Source organism: Neodiprion pinetum, chromosome 1, assembly GCF_021155775.2.
Source record: "Neodiprion pinetum isolate iyNeoPine1 chromosome 1, iyNeoPine1.2, whole genome shotgun sequence".
Taxonomy (NCBI): Eukaryota; Metazoa; Arthropoda; class Insecta; order Hymenoptera; family Diprionidae; genus Neodiprion; species Neodiprion pinetum.
Genome location: NC_060232.1, coordinates 10,582,473 through 10,601,408, shown reverse-complemented (window position 1 = coordinate 10,601,408; position 18,936 = coordinate 10,582,473). Strand labels below are relative to the sequence as shown.

General features: G+C 37.5%; 2 protein-coding genes and 2 non-coding genes across 10 annotated transcripts in view; all 4 read left to right on the top strand.

The window, feature by feature from the left end:
* alpha-Man-Ia (alpha-Mannosidase class I a) overlaps nucleotides 1-18,936 on the top strand; it is a 276,024-nt gene that overhangs the window by 114,913 nt on the left and 142,175 nt on the right. The gene's annotated exons all lie outside the window — the stretch shown is intronic.
* Nucleotides 1,103-18,569, top strand: LOC124224957 (facilitated trehalose transporter Tret1-2 homolog). 6 transcript variants are annotated; one of them, XM_069138088.1, is made up of 3 exons: nucleotides 1,103-1,170; nucleotides 6,609-7,059; nucleotides 16,394-18,569. In XM_069138088.1, the coding sequence occupies exon 3, from the start codon at nucleotides 16,429-16,431 to the stop codon at nucleotides 17,962-17,964; it is 1,536 nt and encodes a 511-aa protein (XP_068994189.1). In that variant the 5' UTR covers nucleotides 1,103-1,170; nucleotides 6,609-7,059; nucleotides 16,394-16,428; the 3' UTR covers nucleotides 17,965-18,569. The 6 variants fall into 6 exon arrangements, with proteins under 6 accessions (XP_068994189.1, XP_068994188.1, XP_068994187.1 ...); XM_069138087.1 differs by having other exon boundaries at nucleotides 1,120-1,318; XM_069138086.1 differs by having other exon boundaries at nucleotides 1,120-1,344.
* TRNAD-GUC (transfer RNA aspartic acid (anticodon GUC)) lies at nucleotides 1,328-1,399 on the top strand. The gene has a single exon. It is a non-coding gene; the product is annotated as a tRNA-Asp (tRNA).
* Nucleotides 7,534-7,607, top strand: TRNAI-AAU (transfer RNA isoleucine (anticodon AAU)). The gene has a single exon. It is a non-coding gene; the product is annotated as a tRNA-Ile (tRNA).

Genomic DNA, 18,936 nt, shown 5'->3' with positions numbered 1-18,936 from the left:
AAACCAATAACGCACGAGTAATCACTATTTAATGACTCAATAACGTCGCTTCTCGCTCTGGGCATCTGTCTCGTCGTGAAACCCCGAAGATTATTCCCAGGGATTCGGGATCGCTCGATAAATTCACTTTTTATTTTTAATTTTCTATTTTTTTTTTTTTTTTTCCCCCTCTTTCCCTATAAGCACTCTAAAACTGAAGTCTTCCCCTAAGCGTATAACCCAAAGCCAGTTAATTTCCCCCTTAAACACCCCTATTTTTGTCAGTCACTTATATTTTTTCATAAACTAAAATCTACTGTAGAAATCGATTTGATGCTCGGGAACAATGTTTATACTTGGAAGAAAGAGAAATAAATAAGCAGCGGAACAACTATCTCATATCTCACAAAACCATCATTTTTACGGTTTAATCGAGTTTCGTTATATATATATATACGGAATACATGCGCAAGTCCAAAATTATTTTGGTTCTACATTTAGTTTGAAATATTGACGTTGTTCTCAAGCAGCAAATTAATTTTTTCAGTCTATTCTAGATTATGGGGAAAAAAAATTTGATTAAACGACCGGCAAAATTTCAATCGTCCCTCGGTACCTATGTGTTAATATTACGCGAAAATTTCTATATTTACAGAGGATTGTTTTTCTACAACATGAATATATTTTTCGGTCGCAATCGGAAAAATTTCAATATGACCAAAACAACGGCCACCCTGGTGTATATCTGACTTTGTTCTATTTGGTCATTACTGTGAAACAATCTTGGTACAATTTCGGGTTTTCGAACGGTCGACTTTTTCAACTTTCGGGATTTTTACCCCCACCCTAAAAATTTTTGGAAATGAAAAAATGCAGTTTTGTTTTATCCTCGTAGTTGCATAAAAGTATTTTGGGGTTCAGGTTTTGGGTATTTCACAGAATTTTAATTTTTTAACTTCACCCCGCCTTAGGCGATTGGACTTCCCAAACGTTAAGCTGCTAGCTTCAGCCTTGTAAGTAATCTACACAACGCATAATGAGCAGCCAATAAACATTTATCCAGTAAAATTCCCCCCGTCGTTTATAACAACCAATCACCATTCCGTCGTCGTCACACTTATAAGGTCGACCGCCTGTCGAAAGGAACGTCAGTTCAAGTTGCCTCCGATATCCTCAGGCAGATAATCTCCGGTATTTTCTCTTTACTATTAATCGTACTTCGCGCGTGCTGCTTTTTACATCGTCGTCGATAAAGTCGCTGCTCTAGTATCGGCATCAATATTGATATCTAGTTTACGAGTGATAGAACTAAGTTTCTGTAAGAAATGTGTGGAACGTAGTAAGTATATCCTCGGTAGTATAGTGGTAAGTATCCCCGCCTGTCACGCGGGAGACCGGGGTTCGATTCCCCGCCGGGGAGGATATATTTTTTGATTTATTTATTTATTTTTTTTTTTTTTTTAATCGAAACCTCATTTTTAACCGCAATTTTTTTGCTTCCCTCGGGCAGCTTTTTCATTTTATTTTGGACAAAATGTTTTAACTAAAGGAGATTAACCCTTTCGTGGACACATTATTCTTTACACTGAAAAAAATTTTTCATTTGTTACAGTAACTAGAAAAATTTCTCTCAGTGTACATGCGATTTCCTTAAAGTTTTGCACGCACGGGCTTCTGGGGTGGCTGATTACGAATCTGGACTCGAAACTCGAAAATTCAAATTGGCGGATCCAATATAGTGAAAAAACCAAAACAACAAAATGATAAAGTTTGAAAAAATTCTGTACAATTTTTTGGTGTGTATTAAGTTTGTGTAAAAATTGGCGTTTGGATTTTCTTTGCAGATTAGCAGAAAATGCTTGTTTCGTGGAAAAGTACGGATTTCGACCATTTCTTTACATGTGCTATTTTTGCAATAAATAAATAGATAAATAAATGTTATATATTCTTTTAGACTCAGAAATAATTCAAGGGACCACGTGGAATCAAGAAACTCGGCAGTTTTTACCAAAAAACCTCTTACGTAGGTTAATTTAGATGCCAGGGGCTACTCCTTAGGTTTTCCAAGAAAATTCATTAAAATTGATAATCGTTATATTCCGAAAGCTAATAGATGTGACAAAAACTTTTTTTCTCTTATTCACTTCGTTGCTTCAAGTGTATATTATAAACAGGAATTATTTCAGATTTTTGTGATTTGTGCGCCATGTTGAAAACTACAATTTTGCGAATTTATTGCCATTCTACTACTATTTCCGACCATGTTTTGAGAAAAAGTTGCCCGAATAGTTATAAAATACCGAGATTTGCCTTTTAAATACATAAATTTTAAAATAATACATGTATAACTTTATCTAATATCCAACCTCACCACCCTGTAAACAAGAGCTTTGAGTTGATGAAACCTCTTATTTCAGAGCTGAAAATAACAATTCGAATCAATATTTTATATCCATTTTCTTAGTTCATCAACAAGTCAAAGTTGGAATTTTCCAATAAAATATAATACTGGTAATCATTATGATAATAATGTACGGGATTGATGGAGGGTTTTATTCTTGTACGAAGTCGTTCGTGACTGCATATCATTACGGAATATGTTAATTATTAATGGCAATTAACAGTCACAACTAAGGAACATCCTTCCTCATATTAAAATCTGGCGAACAGCCATACGCGTCATCACTCGAACTACGAGAAAACTGTTTATCTATCCGGTTTTTCAGGAGCCATAATTGTTATGGAATAACGCAGCGGCTAATAGTAATTGATAAATAATGTTGTCTACGACCATTTAAGACTAACAAACACGCGAAACGGCCGATGGAGTTCGGCTTAGATACGAGCACGGATCTTTCTTAATTGACTCGCTAATATTAACCGCCGTCTATACGGTTTTTCATCGTAATCGAATATCGAGGACGGCCCTCCCCCAGTATCGCCAAAACGTAAAGTAACATAACAATTAAAAAAGTAATTCATTCTTGTTAGGGAATATTCCTGAAGGACATTTGCTTGGTCGATAATAAACCTTGATTTTTAACGATCATGTGGTATATGAATTTACTAGTTTATCTTTATTCTTCGCGATTAAGCTAACATATTCGTAATTATTAAATCTACCATTTTGTGTATTGTATAATCTTCGTCTATCCTCAGTGTTTTCTCTCAATTCGTGATCTTTGACTGGTTTTTCCAGTTTATTCACGTTGATGGTAAAGCCTCAGATCCGGCAGAGAAAGGCTGCTTGGCTAAATTGATTTAACACTTGTTATTTGCCATTATATTCATTCCCCGAGAGAAGCAATAAATTTTTCCCAAACCTCACGCGTGGAAAACTTGTTTAGAAAAAATTGAAACACTTATCGCAACGATGTTTTTCAAATTTTCTGCCAAAAATACAAGTGAATAAAAATTTTTGTTAAATCAATTCGAGTCAAAAACTTCGGACTATTCAGATTTTCATTTTTTACCGTAAAGTTTAAACACTGCGGTTGCCTCGATTGTGTTGTCGCATCTTTTGACCTTATAAAATATCATTCCCAGATCACAAGTAATGCGGATCAAGAGCATTTTCACGATTGAGAAATCAACGAGGTGGAAAAAGCTCTCGTCGAGAAACGAGATTCTAACTTTTTTAACTCGGTAAAAAACAGGCTCCGAAGAAATCTCGTTCGGATTATCCGAGGAACAACTGCTGTTGTAAGAATAAATTAATTGGCACGTATAGGCGTCAATAGTAAATGCATGCAATTTGAATTGTACGTTCACAACAACATTGATTTTCCCTCGACTTCTTGGATATAATTCGTTACGTAATCGAACGATTCATAGTCATGATTACAATTCTCGTCACCATAGGTGTGGGCAATAACATCGAATGCTGCATTGACGCAATACTCGGACTTCGGAATGAAAACTTTATGTTTAAATGGGGCATTTGCATAATCAATTGTTCCGGGAAAACTAACTTAATGTCTGTTCTGTTATGCTTTCAACTGTCATATCGAAGTGCGGTAGAATTTACCTCGCTTCTCTCTTTTTTCATTCTTTTTATCTTTCCGTCGAAAGATTTAGAGCAGAACACATTAGATGTGACAATTCGTTAGACCAACGATGAAAATTCTCAAGCGCTGAAACGAAAGGAAAATTATTCCAGCTTGTATACACCTAAGAAAGAAACTGGACTAGCAGTCGAAAAGCCCTCTCGAAATTCCCTGGGGCGAATTGAGGAAACGTCAAGTTCTTTTATTTTCCGAGGGCTCGCGTGTCTGCAAGGCCTTAAAACGTAATGCCCGCTTCTGTTCGGGAACAGATGGGAAATATATTTCAGGGCTGCGCGGCTTAGGCCGTCAACGTTTACCGTCACGAATCCCGACGAAACGAAGCATTGTTTATTTGAAAATTGCTATATTATATTATTTAGGCTTCGTTGCTTGTTTGATATTATAATTTTGGCGCGTATAACGCAGTTGTCAAATAAATTATTTGACGTATTCAATTGTTGTTAATACGGTTAATAACATTTTTATCGGTGATACAACGTATGCCGTTATTGAAAACGACTTGAGAGAGAAAAACAGGAATATTGATATTCGTTCGAAATTGAAAAATTTTCACCATTCATAAACCGAACGAAAAGATGTTGATGTACTGAGAAAAATTTAATTTGTTACGGTAACTAGAAAAATTCAGTAAAACATGTATCGTTAAAAAAAACTGTTTGAATATTGTTGGAATTACGCCTAACCATTTTGCGCTATTGTCGATCCTTTTTTTGGTTATTGCAACGTAAGATCAGTTTATGAGGCTTACTCTAATTTTTTAGCTAAACAAGGCTTTAACGTCAATTGATTGTTGCACAAGCGTTAAATTTTCGCAACAGTTGCAAGAAAATATAGCAACAGTGATCGTAATGAGAAAGAATAGCAACGGATACTAGACTTTCCGGTAACAGCTAGAAAACTAATTTTTGTTTTCTACCCAGAACTATATTTTTCGATTGTGATAAAAAATGAAAATGGTCAAGGACTGAGCGGTAACCGGAACTAAAAATTTCTCTCAGTGTACGTAATTTACGATTTCACATAAGTTCAAGCTAAAAACAGAAACGTTCTGTGATTTAAACAAATAAAATTATCTGGCACTCGGTGCTTAAATGATGCATGGGAAGTTTGATTCTACTGAATTATATTTAATTGACAAATTTAAGAATCAACTGCGGGTTCACGGAATTGAATAAAATTTGCCGAAATACAATTCAATCGATGTATAGTGGCATAAAAATTTTACTCTTCATTCTTAGAATATCGAAAGATTCGCTTCGACTATTGGAAAAATTCTTGCTCCGAGTTGAATATCTTGCCTCGTAGTCGTGCTTTCTCCCCTGACTTCACAATCCACCGATCTTACCTGTACATCTGAAGCTTACACGTCGATGGCCAGTGGAAAAAAGGCGATGTGTATTTTCGTAATGAACCGTAATCAACTATGGATTTAGGATAGCGTAATATTTTCTGAATCTGAGTTAGAGCTTACAGGCACGCGATGGAGCTAAAAAATTACTGTATTACGTTGGCTCATCGGGCGAGTTCGACAGAGCTCTAGAATCACGCTCCTCCGTGTTTTTCTTCCCTTCCTCGCGCGGTTTGGGGAGAGAAAAAGGCGCCGTGCAGGCACAATGGCCCTTGTGGAAGAATAGATTACTGCATCATGCGGGAGACTCGGTTTTTTTTTTTTTTTTTTTTTTTTTTTTTATGCGGTTACTAAAAAATTTACGTCAGTTCCATAGACGAGTTCATTTTTCGATTCATGAAACCAATCCCGTAAGTTTTATTCGGTGAAACACGTGCATTTTTTTTCAATATAGGTATGAATATATTTTTCATAAATTGTTAATATATCCGCAATAAACGAAAAGTAGATGTAATAACAGTGTTGCAGGACGCAATGGCGGCGTACCTACGGAGTCGGCCACGATTCCTACCTTACCGACAATCGGTACGCCGCCATATCGTCCCATAACTTTCTAATTATATCTAATATGGAAATGGGAAATTGAATTTCGAGTGACGAGTTAAACGTAGGCAAGAAAGAGCAACGAAAGGTCAAGGAATTGAGAGACGAGGTAAAGAGTAGAAACTAATTGTGAAAAAGAGAAGTAATATGTATAACAATGAACAAACTAACCTTGCCTTCAAAGCTCAGAGCAAATTCCTTTGGCAATTTTTCTGAGAGAGGTTAATTAAATCGTATAAATGCGTTGCCCGCGAAGTTCCCGAGACCAATTTTCATTCGCGCACCGTAATGTTTTGCTCAATTCGCTCATTTATTTATTTATTTATCTTTTTTTAATCCTTCTTTCTTTTCCATTGTCATCCCTTAAGAGAAATGTCTGGATTCTACGCGACGTTCATATTGCGAGAAATTGTTTTCTCCCCCGAAAATAAAAATAAAACTCTTATACAAACAGGCAGAAAGACAGTTTTGAAAATGCGACGATGATGCTCGTATTTTTTTTTTTTTTTATTCTTTTCATCTTTTAAATACCCGCAATTTTCATTTATTTTCTCGCAAACGGAAGATGGCGTACAAATTAATGTGAACGTTCTTTTTACTGTATTTTTCAGGTGAGTGAAGTGAGCCGTATTTTCCCACCGCACCATGAAGTTGGTTCGCCGAATCGCATTGATCCAAGTCAAAAACAGCCTCGACCCAGTCGAGTGAATGATGCAGGAAAATTTAATTCCCGCGGACATTTCGCCGGATCAGAATTGTATCAGGGCTGATAATTAATTTCGTTTGACTCGAGTTCCAAATTTCGCGTGATTACACGCGTCGATAAAATCGATGCGGTACTTGTTGTGATAAAACGAACGTCCTTTTTTTCCTTCTTTTCGGTCTTTTTCTTTTCTTCGTAACCGCTGATTCCGCAATTGTGTAACGGGTTGTAAAATACAGCTACGGTAGTGTCGTAATGGTTTTGCAGAGGTGTCTTGCTCTGAAACCGTTTTATGCGAATAGCACTGTTTTATGACGAGGATCAGGGCGATCAAGATCGGAACAACGGATGCAGAAAACGTGAGCATGCAGCCTGTATTGACAGATTCTAAAATAAGAATTGGGGGAAATATGCCTAAGTGAAAAAACATAATTGAAAAATGGTTTAACTTATGAAATTTTGATTCGCAAAGCTGTTCAATATTGCAAATAATTATTCAATTTGGATAAGCATTCGTATCTCGACGTTAAAGACTGGGATTTCGTATTGAGGACAAGCAAGGTCCAAAAAATTAATCTATTAATATCCATCATTTCAATCAGTCACCAAAAAAATCGAATTCACTCATTAATCCTGAGAAGTTTTCGAAAGAAAATTTCGCGCGCTCTCTGCAGCAAAAATAACCGTTTGAAAAAAGATTTAGACATCGATGGTTCGGTGAACCTGACTTAAAAAAAAAAAAAAAAAAAAAATCGAATACGTTTTGCAGTTGTGAAAAATGTTTCTGTGCTTTTTCCAAAAACTTGTGCAGATTCTTCGTTATAATATACATCGGCCCATTAGCTCAGTTGGTTAGAGCGTCGTGCTAATAACGCGAAGGTCGCGGGTTCGATCCCCTCATGGGCCAGATACACTTTTTAACTTCCCGTTTTTCTGTTTTTAGAGATAAAAGGAAGCTATTTTAATCAACCCGAAAATGAAAAATTGAGTTTTCACTAGATCGCGACCTTTCAAAGTCCAGAAAATCACAGTATGTATGTGATTAATATTTTGTCCTACGATATCTCTAGAACGAGTTACCGGATTTCAATGATTTCGATCTCAATCGACGCAGTTTTTCCAAATTTGGAACTGATTTGATTTTGGCGTTAATCGGTTCAATACTTTTTCAATAACAAAATTCCAAAAAATCAAATGAAAATAACGATATCTTGAGAATGGTTTTTTGGGTCGCTTATCACGAAACTGAAGTCATATTGCGAAATCCAAAATGGCGATCCAATATGGTGGAAAAAAATCTAAAAATATTCCGATTTCGGTAGAAATTGTTAAGCGGAGATTTTTTGGGTCACCGACAACGAACCCATGGTCAGACTTCCAACATGTTTAATGGCGAATCGAATGTAGTATTTCGAAATTTTTAAAAATCGTCACACTTTCATGTAACATGATATCCGAGAGCTTTAAAAGCGTTGATCACGAATCTGAATTTGTAGTTCGAAATTCGAATTGGATGTTATTTTTTATTTTTTTTTTTTTTTCTCTGCAAACTTTAAACCTGCTGTGTTAAAAGGAGAAATTCGAGGGATGGCAAGTTTAAAGCCGTTTCTTTCCGATCGAACCAAGTGTTTTGTCTCTTGCACATCGTTATGATTTCAGATCAAGACAATTGGATCATCCGATTAATTCCTGCAAATACCTCGCAGTTCTTATATTTTTCGTTGTTCTTCTTCTTTTTCTTAAAGAAATCAAACAAACGTACAAAAAAAAAAAGACACCGTCCAGTCAGGCAAATATAAACATATTCATTGAATATTTCTCGAATTCGGAGACAGAGAGATGGGGAGAAAAATCCAGAGGGGGCAGCACTGAATAGCGAATGTTTTATAATTGGGAAATTCTCGGCCCTGAGTTGATATGCGTTCGAATGGAAGAGAACTCGCTTACCATTGCCCAGTAATGCGTTGCCTGATATATCTAACATCCGTTCGGCGGATATAAAACGCGATCTTCGAGCGCCAATAAATTCTCCTGCAACAAATTATACCGAGGCGAAATGCAGTGAAAAATGCCACGCATACATTGGTATAGTTTGCGTTTCGCTGGGCGCCTAAATATCGACGGCCATTCACACTTATCTTTGCCTATCCCGGGGATATAATACCTAATTAACTGGAAATATTCGATAAGGCGTAGAGATTTCATAATTACAGAGCATGGATGTATTACATATAGGTACTCTTTTTATCTCGAATCTCAATAATTATCATCATCTTACTGTCAGGCGCAATCAAGCGATATAAATCATTAACTCCGTTGCTATCGAAACGATTACTCGGACTATTAGTCGACACTTTCAGCAAACAGTACTCGAAGAATATTCTTTTCATATAATTCAAAATTCCGTTTCATCGTGCCTTTAATTTTACTGAATTTTCTTTACAAAGTGTAAAGTACATGAAAAAAAGTACAAAGTACATGAGAAATTTTTCATATGGCGTAATAAAGATACGATGTGAACACGGAATTGGAGTAACACTTATCTGTTGTGAATTAATTTTCATCGAAAACAATGCGCGCCATAAAATTATTGAAAAATTATCAAAACCTTATTTTCATCATGAACTCACACTTCATAAATTATTGTTCGTAATATTGCCGATTGTTCCGGAAAGTTGAGTAAAATTTTCACAATCAAATCAAGTGTGCCGAATTGGACGGAAAAATATTTTTCACTGTATTTTTTTCTGGGGCAACATACCGTGAATAAAATTACAATCGGAATTGTATTGCGAGAAGTTGACGAAGCAAAAAATATTGTAAGCCGAGGGAAATTACGACCGTGTAAGCTGACAAAGGAAACGTCCGATTGCCGTGCCACGATTGAATTGACATGCCACACGCTTTTCTTAAAATTAAGTGCCGCTTACAAACCTGGTAATAAACGATTTTCACATCTAGAGGTAGATAAAAATCATTTATTCCTTCAGAATTCAGATGTTCAAAATGTGACTATAGATCATCCTCTTCGTTTCGTTTTTCTTTTTTCTTTCGTTCAGCACCTTTTTTTTTTTTTTTTTTTTTTTTTTTTTTTGAAATTTCTTCACCGTATTGCATTGCTGCGGGCAGGTTATTTTCTTACTGCGCGAAATCAACTAAATTGCAAATGCAATTTTATCAGCAAGTGGAGAGAAAGGAAGGAATTCAGTCGAACGAATGAAATATCTCCGCGGATCTTTTTTCAATAAATTTCAATCCGTCAGATTTTACGTACTCCGCCTATATATATATATATATATATATGTATTTCATTTATGTATATATATACACATAAACGCGTGGACCGCTCTAAAGATACACATCTACGCTCTTTCAATCTTCGCGAACCCCCCGATCTACAAAGATGTATTTCTTTCTCTCCCTTTTCGCCTCTCTCTCGCTCTCTTTTCCTGGCTACAATTTCATGAAATGAACCTCGTCCCTGCCCCGCCCGATCCTCCTTGACTCACTATAAAACAATCATCCGGCAATTCGGTTAAACGGCTTCTGCCTACATCGACGATATCTGGGTCACTCTGCACCTTCGAATCAAGCTGAATGGAAAAAAAATGAAACTCAATTGAAGTAGGGAAAAAAAGTTGATGAAAATTATTTCATTTGCCGAGAGACGCTGTTAGGGATAAATTATATAAAAGTATTTTCGATCGTTCGAGTTTCAAGCCTATTTACAGACGTTCGTCCCAATTTTATCTTTAGAAAAAAAAAAAAAAAGTTGAAGAAAAATTTCGACATGTTTTCTAGTTGATAAATATAATTTAAAACAACCTTGCATTAGTTCCGGAAAATTTTATTCAAATTAGTATAGACTGAAATCTCTATAATCGAATTACCGATACTCGTATGAAAAAATGGAATTTCCTCACGACATTATGAATAATCTTCTATTGTACTTAATTTACCGATTGCTTCGGAAAGACCAATTTTTATTTTATTTATTTTTTATTATCATTATTCCGTCAGGAGAGAAACCCTGTCGATTATCAATTCGTAGTTTGAATCCTATTTCAATTATTCTCGTCGCTCTCAATACCTGCTAATGCGTAAATACTAAAAAATATCATGTTTCGAATACACTGATTTTCGCTACTGCACGTTGTTCGTGACGTGTGTGAACAGACCAGTGAACGAATCACAGTGAATGGACACAACTTCCAGTCGGATTAATTCCCTGCTGCGAAAGTGTGCTTCCAACCATACCTATAACGTACCTATACGCGCGGTATTTTCGTACGAAAAATAACTATTTTTAACGACTTGTGTGAACAAAATAACGATCTTTTTTCCCGTTTATCAGCGCTATTCAAAGCCAGCGGGGCTTAAGTTTTTTTTTTTTTTTTTTCGACTTTTTTTTCCAATTCTCGGACCACTAGTTCCGGCGTTATAAATTTTTAACAGTCTGAACCTCACAGTTAATTTTCAGTAACTGGATAAGCGACTGTATTGAAACATAAAATTGTCAGAAACTTTGTTGACCGTACTCGATAAAAAAAAATTTTTTTTGTGATGTTTCGGAGAAAGATAAAAATTCGTCTGAACAAATGAAAAAGCATCTTTTGCATTTTGGGTTGGCAGTCGATGCGAAGACGTCGTCCCCAAATTGTCACTGAAAAGTGGTGAAAAACTGTCTCAAAAGTTTTCTAAAATTTTCTTTCCAAATATCCAATCAAACTTGGAGCTTTAGGAATTAAATAAAAATAGATTATAAAAACATTTGGCAAAAACTTTAATTATTGAAGGGAAGAAAATTAAAAACAGACGGAATTATGTCAAAAAGATTTCGCCCAGAGTGTACAATATCTGTGTAATTTTTTTAACAAGTTTTTGGTACGCAAACATTTCATATACTAGTATTTATTTGTCTTGAAGTAAATCAATTTTAAGCAATTTTAAGCAACGTCTGTGCCTACCCACGAATAAAAAATCTCATTAAAGGATAAAAGAAAAAGCAAAGGGAGCAAAAAGAATACCGAGCATGAATAAAAGCAATAACAATGGCCTCATAACCATTCGCGAGGCTTTCGTCATGTCACAAAGGTATTCTGAAGGACTATGGATACACAACTGAAAAGAGGTATTTCCCAAAAATTGACATTTCCTGAGGGAATTTTTTAATAAACCAGATCCATTGTGCGTCAACTTTTTGTCATCGTCTTTTCAGTAAGCATACAATCACCTTAAAGTCACGAGGTTCTCCGATGCTTTGCGTGTTGCATGAAGCAACAAAACGCAAAAAATCAGACCGAAGAACATTTAAATCTCATCGTCAGGTTTTTTTAATACCTCCGTCGTTTGACTTTAGACATTTTTTGTGTCTACAAAAGTATTTCATTTCTCAATTTCAAATGTTCGATCTCGTAACTTTTTTTTTTGTTACTTTTGCTTACTTTTTTTCGAAAGGTGGCATATTCTACAAAAATTAAAAGGCGGATGAAGTGCTTTCATTCCTTTCACTGCTTTTTAAAAAACGTAAAACAAGAAGATTACTTCACATTAGTAAGCTATGTGTTTCTGGTCTTTTGAACATTGAGATTGTATCGAAATTGGTTCACAACGCGACTTGAACCTTTCCAAAAACGAACCAAATGCAAATCTGGAATAAAAATAATTCACACCGTACGTGTCTCTCTTTTTTTATATACGCTCTGTAAACTGCAGGTACGGCTTTACATCGGATCGAATAAGTTTCACCGTTCTCATACGTTATGAGCTTTACGCGATTTCCTGTCAGTTACAAAAACTTGCGAGTAAACAAAGTAACACAAAGCCGGATACCTTAAACGTCATACATATTGATATAACAAATCGTGGCAGCAGTACATACCATATTTTAATAAAATCAACACAACATTGACAAAAACAATTGTGTCGATCCAAAATCTATGTCAAATGTAGGGAGTCGGACAAATTTGTACCCGCAATTCATGATGCAAACGAACACCACGACTTTTATTCCGATAACATGACTCTATTCGGAAAGGAAAGTGAGAACGCGAAGGACTTCTTAGTAACAAATTCATCAAAGAAACGATTTATTCTCTGAAATTTTATAGCAATGGTGAAACTTGCATTGTAATGCTTGGGAGTGGCAGAGGAAAAAGGGCCCACTCTGCTTCGTACATCTCCGCTGGGACTCTGGTCTCCGTGCGGACTAGACCCGCTTAAACTCAATTATTAACCTTTTTATTTTCCAAAATTATAAATTGACGGTACAAATTGTGAATTTCTCGATAACTAAAACCAGTTGCTAGAGTCAGACACTACAAATTTATTTTTAGTAATCTTAGAACCAAGGAACGAACAGATACAACCAAAAAAGGTCGATAACTGGGTCAGGGTCAATAACTGGTACAATTACCTTATGCCGAGTGTCGTCCTGTCCTTAAACATTTCATCGCGTTCCAATCTCTTTGTCACGTGAAGTGCCTCTGCCGTCGGGATGTTCGTGAATAAATTTTCGGCATCAAAGCTGACCGGTGGGTCTTGTTCACGTATACGTAGAATCCTCACGAGGTTCACGAAATGTTTGGAATTCCTGATGTGTGGTGGGCTCTCACCAATCACAGGTGTTTTGATTGGGACCAAGAACTTGACCAGCTTTCAGCAAGGCGAATGCCTGGAACTGGTAATTGGACTTAGGGGGCACATTGTCTTTGTGGATCTTCAGTAGGCCATATACATAGTTATTGTGGTTTGATGTAGTGAGACGTAATCCGTGATTTGACTTTGTCATCTAGGTAGTAGCCATATTTTTTGAGCATCCGGTACACCTTCCCTTCATGGCTTGTTGGCGGGTCGTTCTGCAATAGAGTACAAACCGACGCATAAAACTGTAAACCGACATCCGGAATCTCAGTTATCTATATACCGATGTACTCACAATCAGTACAGTATTAAACGATTACCGACTTTTTATGATTATCCGTTTCTCACTCTACTTATCAACTGAGAATTTATTACTTTTACTTCATCATGCCTGTCACTTCGTAACCAAGCTTCACACAAACGATATCATCAGCGTGACACGGATCACAAATCGGTGAGTGAGCAAATACGATTGAATTAATAAATGTCTAATCATGTTTTCCTTTTTACGGAACTTTATTATAATCTTCGCCACAGATTAATTTCCTGCTTTTTACAGTTAACGGTCTCGCTTTATTTGTGCAGCTCCGTTCATTCCAATTGATAAATCATTTATCTATCTAGCCGCTCTGTAATGGCTGTTCGAGAACAGCGAATTTGAATATTGCTATGCTTTTCATCATCTTTTTTTTTCCTTTTTTCCCCTGTTTTCTTCAGCATGTAACAGCCAGCAGATGGCCAGCTGGCCAAAACATCGCGACAAATAACCACTTCATGGACGTTTTTTCGGCAGAGTAGCGATGTAACAGTGCAACAGAAAATATTAATGCCCATCGCTATTTCGAGTCAGCCTTATACGTGTACACATACTGGCGTGCAATCTTTATCTATCTCTACCTCAAATCCTGCCGTTTGCTCGTCTCGTGCCTCGAATCAGATCAGCTTTATATTTTATGTATTATCTCCTGTCTTAATATCTTTTATGAGTACCATCCATGTATTCTCTCGGCTTTGTCAAACCTCAGTTGTCGGTCTGTTCTCTTGCGATACAGATTGTATTGCCTTCTATCTACTCAGTAAAGTGTGTCTTTTATTGTTCATTAAATACAATCTATCTTAATCATTATCTCGTTTCCTCACTACAGTCTTTTATTTATCACTAATTCGTGGATCCTACGTCAATGATCCACGTTCGTCGCTATCTATCTAAACGGACGTTGATGCTACCAAAATTTCTGTCTATGACGTAATCGTGGCGTTCTGTTTGAAAATCATTCGTATGCCATTCGACGAATCTATTTGCATAACAAATTAATGAAATTATCTTTCTTGTGATAGATAAGACATCGCACATATTTGCGCATCGTCAATTCAAACTCAATTGCGTTTCATACTCGGTATCGCATCTCGACGCAATCTCCGCAGGCGCAATTGACTTACAAAGTTATTTTTCAAAGGTTATTTGCAATCGCAGACAGACATTCACTGATATAATACGCTAGAAGTAAGCAGGTGACAATGTAATTAGTTCACGTGTTCTTCAGTTTCTTAAAGATATGCAGTTTAAAGTGTAACGGAGAAATAGATTCGGAGGTAGAAAGTAGAGTCAAAAAACCACTTGCATAGTTCGATTCGGCGATGTGGTTCAAGTTTGGGTCGTTCGTCGTAGTTTGGTTACATGAGAAAAATTAATTAAATTGCATTTATTTCTTGTCTTTTGATGAATGTAGACGGAATGTCGATTCGGCAGAAAGTGAATCAAAAGCAGATTTTCCTGATAATGAATCATTTGATTGATTAGCTACAATCCCTTATTAACGTTTTCTTTCCTCATGTGTCAGCCGATAGTAAATCTACGATCATTCGCTTATCAAATCTCTTATGAATAACGTTTCTGATCAACTATTCCGAATGCGACAGTGGTAAGTCGTTTTTCAAGTTCTCATGCAAACACGCATGGTTGGATCAGATAACTTTGTAACTACTACGCAGGCCATGTCGTTCCGCAATGTTGACTTGTTATCATCGTTGGTTTCTCTCTCATTCAACTGAATGCTGCTGGATTAGTAAATTCCCAAGTCTTATGTACACACATTTCACACCTTATTTGGCAATTGTTTCAATACCATTCGCTAAGTCTGTGTTCAACGTATTGCGTTTTGTTTCCCTGATGTTCTACTTAAATCTTGTTAGTTGAATGTTTGAATCGATTTATCAAGGTCTTAAGGACCATTGGACACGAGGTTTCATCGCTATTCACTTTTCATAACAATTGTTGATTATTGCTTGGCATGAAAAATGGTTGAAAAAAAAAGACGAATATGTAAGTTTTACTGCTACTTTGACAGTTTAGATTTCTTCCTGTACTTATTGTCGTCTCATTTTATCTGCTCAATTACCTTTGCGATATGAGCTACAATGTTTACATCGTAAATAACCTCTTCAGACGATGCTGTTAAAACTCGAACATTCTGCATAAATAATTTCATATCTTTGAGGGACATCATCTCGTCTTGTTACCTTCGCTCCAAACTGGTGAGTGATATCCGGATCATTGGGTCTCTCCAACTTTGTTCATCGTATTATACGTTTGCATCAAACTTCTCTGTTTTCGTTTTCTCGTGACAATCGTATTGAAAAAAAGTTCGGAAAAGTGAAGTGCTGTGAAAAGTCAAAGTTCCCTCGATCCATTCTTCTTATCGCGACAGAGCTGCATATAGTCCAACACATTCATGACTCGTCGGTCTAATTTAACCTTATTTTGAACAATCTGACGTACTTGCTTACTCACTGCTGATCAATCACCTAGTTTCCACTATTTGCCTCACACTCGATATTCTCAAACGGAGATTCGTCTTAACCAGTATTTCTCCTTTTTACACCTTCATTTCTTACGCTGCTTATTGTTTTAAACGTGGTTTGAACTGTGCTCACTGTTCCTGAAGACACAGACAAGACTCAAACGAACAATCAAGTACCAGCGCGAAACACACGACTTCACAGCGCAACACGTGAATAACCATAAATCCAAATTCTAATTCTACGTTTCAGCGGGATCATTTAATTGCAAAAAGTGAAAGCAAACGATGGAAAAAGATCCGAGGAAAAGCATCGATTCGGAAAAGAACGAACGGTTGAACGCGTACTCAAAAGGCAAAGCGAGATACCTCCTCAGACAAACTATGACAGCTCTTGGTCCAATCCTGAGCACCATGGCTGCCGGCATGACGTCCGGCTACAGTGCGGTTCTGCTTCCTCAACTAACCTTGAACAACTCAACGGATTACAACGCAACGTCGAAAAGCCCGACGGATTACCTGAATATGAAGCAGCTGACGGTTGAGGGTACCGAAGAAGTTTCATGGATCGCGGCATCGGCTGCTCTTTCGATGGCTCCAGGATGCTGGATTTCCGGAGCCATGATGGAGAAGTTCGGTAGACGAACATCGCTGTTGCTATTCAGTCCAGTATTTTTTATCGGATGGTTGATAGTTGGGCTTGCGCCCAGTCTGGTTTGGCTGCTGGTCGGCAGAGTTGTGATCGGATTTTGCACCGGAATAATGGGCCCTCTAAGCCCGGTATTTATAGCGGAAACAAGCGAGCCGCGTTTGCGAGGAATTCTTCTATCCGGTATCAGCCTGGCAATAGCGGTGGGCATTCTTGTCTCGCATATTTTTGGCACTTGGCTACACTGGCGACTGTCAGCCATTATGTGCGGAGTTTTCCCCATCTTCTCTTTACTCCTTTGCCTTGTTGCGCCTGAAAGTCCCACGTGGCTAGTCAAGAGAGGTGAACATGTAAAGGCTCGCAAGACCTGGCAGTACCTCAGAGGAGATAATTACGAGCACGAGTTCGAGGCCTTGACGTATGGAAGTGCGAATAATCCTGAGGTCAACGAAGCTGCGAAGGGACTCGACGCTTCGATGGAGTCGAAGCCACTTCAGGATCACGCGCCTACGCGCGGCTGGAAGAACGATGTGATTTCCAGAAGCTTCCTCATGCCCCTCTTCATACTCAACGTCTTTTTTTTCACTTCCCAGTTCTCCGGGATTAACGCGGTAGCCTTTTACAGCGTGAACATGCTCGCGGAAGTTTCCGGCCCTGAAAACGCCTACACTGCAACACTCGTTCTCGACTCGATTCGCCTCGCCTTTGGTGCCATTGCCTGTTGGCTGACGAAGAATTACCCCAGGAGATCTATGACCATTATTTCCGGTCTCGGATCAGCGCTGAGTCTCCTTCTGCTCAGCGGTTCGCTCTTCACAGATCTCGGAAAACCATGGCTTCCGATCTGCTGCCTGTTCGCCTACACGTGCACAAGCTCCATCGGTCTGGTTCCACTGCCCTGGCTACTGTGTGGCGAACTTTTTGGAGCCTCCGTGCGAGGCCTTGGCTCTGGAATAAGCTCTGGTTTTGCCTTCATGTGCTTTTTTGTAGTTGTGAAGAACGCACCGTCCATGATGGACATTCTTGGACCGTCCTGGACTTTCTGTTTTTACGGTATCATCGCTCTGAGTGGAACCATCTTCCTTATCGCATTCCTTCCGGAGACAAAGGATAAAACTTTACAGGAGATTGAAGATCGCTTCGCCAAACCGTTCAACGAGAAGCGAAACATTTAGCTGACTCATTCGTGCAAATTTTTTTTTTTTGTAACAAATAACACAAATTGAATTTGACACTCGCTCGTATATTAATTGTACCTTTCGGGACAAGACATTTGGAATCGAATGTCAGTTTTCTGATACATTCTTTGATCAGTATTTAAGTCAGTATAGCTCGGTGCTTCGACTGCTTTCAATGCATGGGCTTTAAGTATTTTTAACTCATAAACGGTCTTCTTCATCGCCCTGTGTCACTATGATTATAAAAACTCCGTTGTGATTCTCTTGTGATTTAAAGACCTCGGCTGTCGTTGAATGAATTAGTCATATGTTACTATTAAGTCGTCTATGCATTCACTAAGTATATACACACGAAGATGTTTATTTAAAGTTCTGTGTGTAGTTGGATTGAGTGAAAGTATGAATAAAGCAACGTTTTGCTTAACAAACCGATGGCCATTAATGAGAAAGGTTTGAGAGGTTTCAGAAGGCTTCAGAGTGATAATATGAAAACTTGTCTTCGATACTTATGCTTATTTCCAGCAGGTATGCCCTTTAATACTGTCATTTTGTAGATAAGCTACACTCTTAGTATTTCTTAATAATGACCATCGTAACGATTACCCGTTTTCTTTTTGATTTCCGCGAGATCCACTCATTTCAAGCTAAAGGTTGCTACGATTTATCGCAAAGCTGAAGTTCAAATTGAATGTAAAACTATACCTACTCCGTTAATTCTTTTTTGCTTGATATTTATTTGAAACTAAGAAGAAAAAAAAAACTCTTACTTGGCCGACTTCGGTATATAGTTTTACCGCCAAACGTGGTACTTTTAATTTTGTATTAGGCACGCGTATATTCCGTGTGCATTACGCATTCATTCATGGTCATGCTGCGAGTCAACCTGTGCAAGCACATCCTAACGTAAAGGAAACCACGTGGCAAGACCTTTCTTTTTACATCAGTGTGGCAAATATTAAATCAAAACGG

Coding starts and splice junctions, on each gene's coding strand:
- LOC124224957 (XM_069138088.1), top strand. CDS start 16,429: ATGGAAAAAGATCCGAGGAAAAGCATCGATTCGGAAAAGAACGAACGG.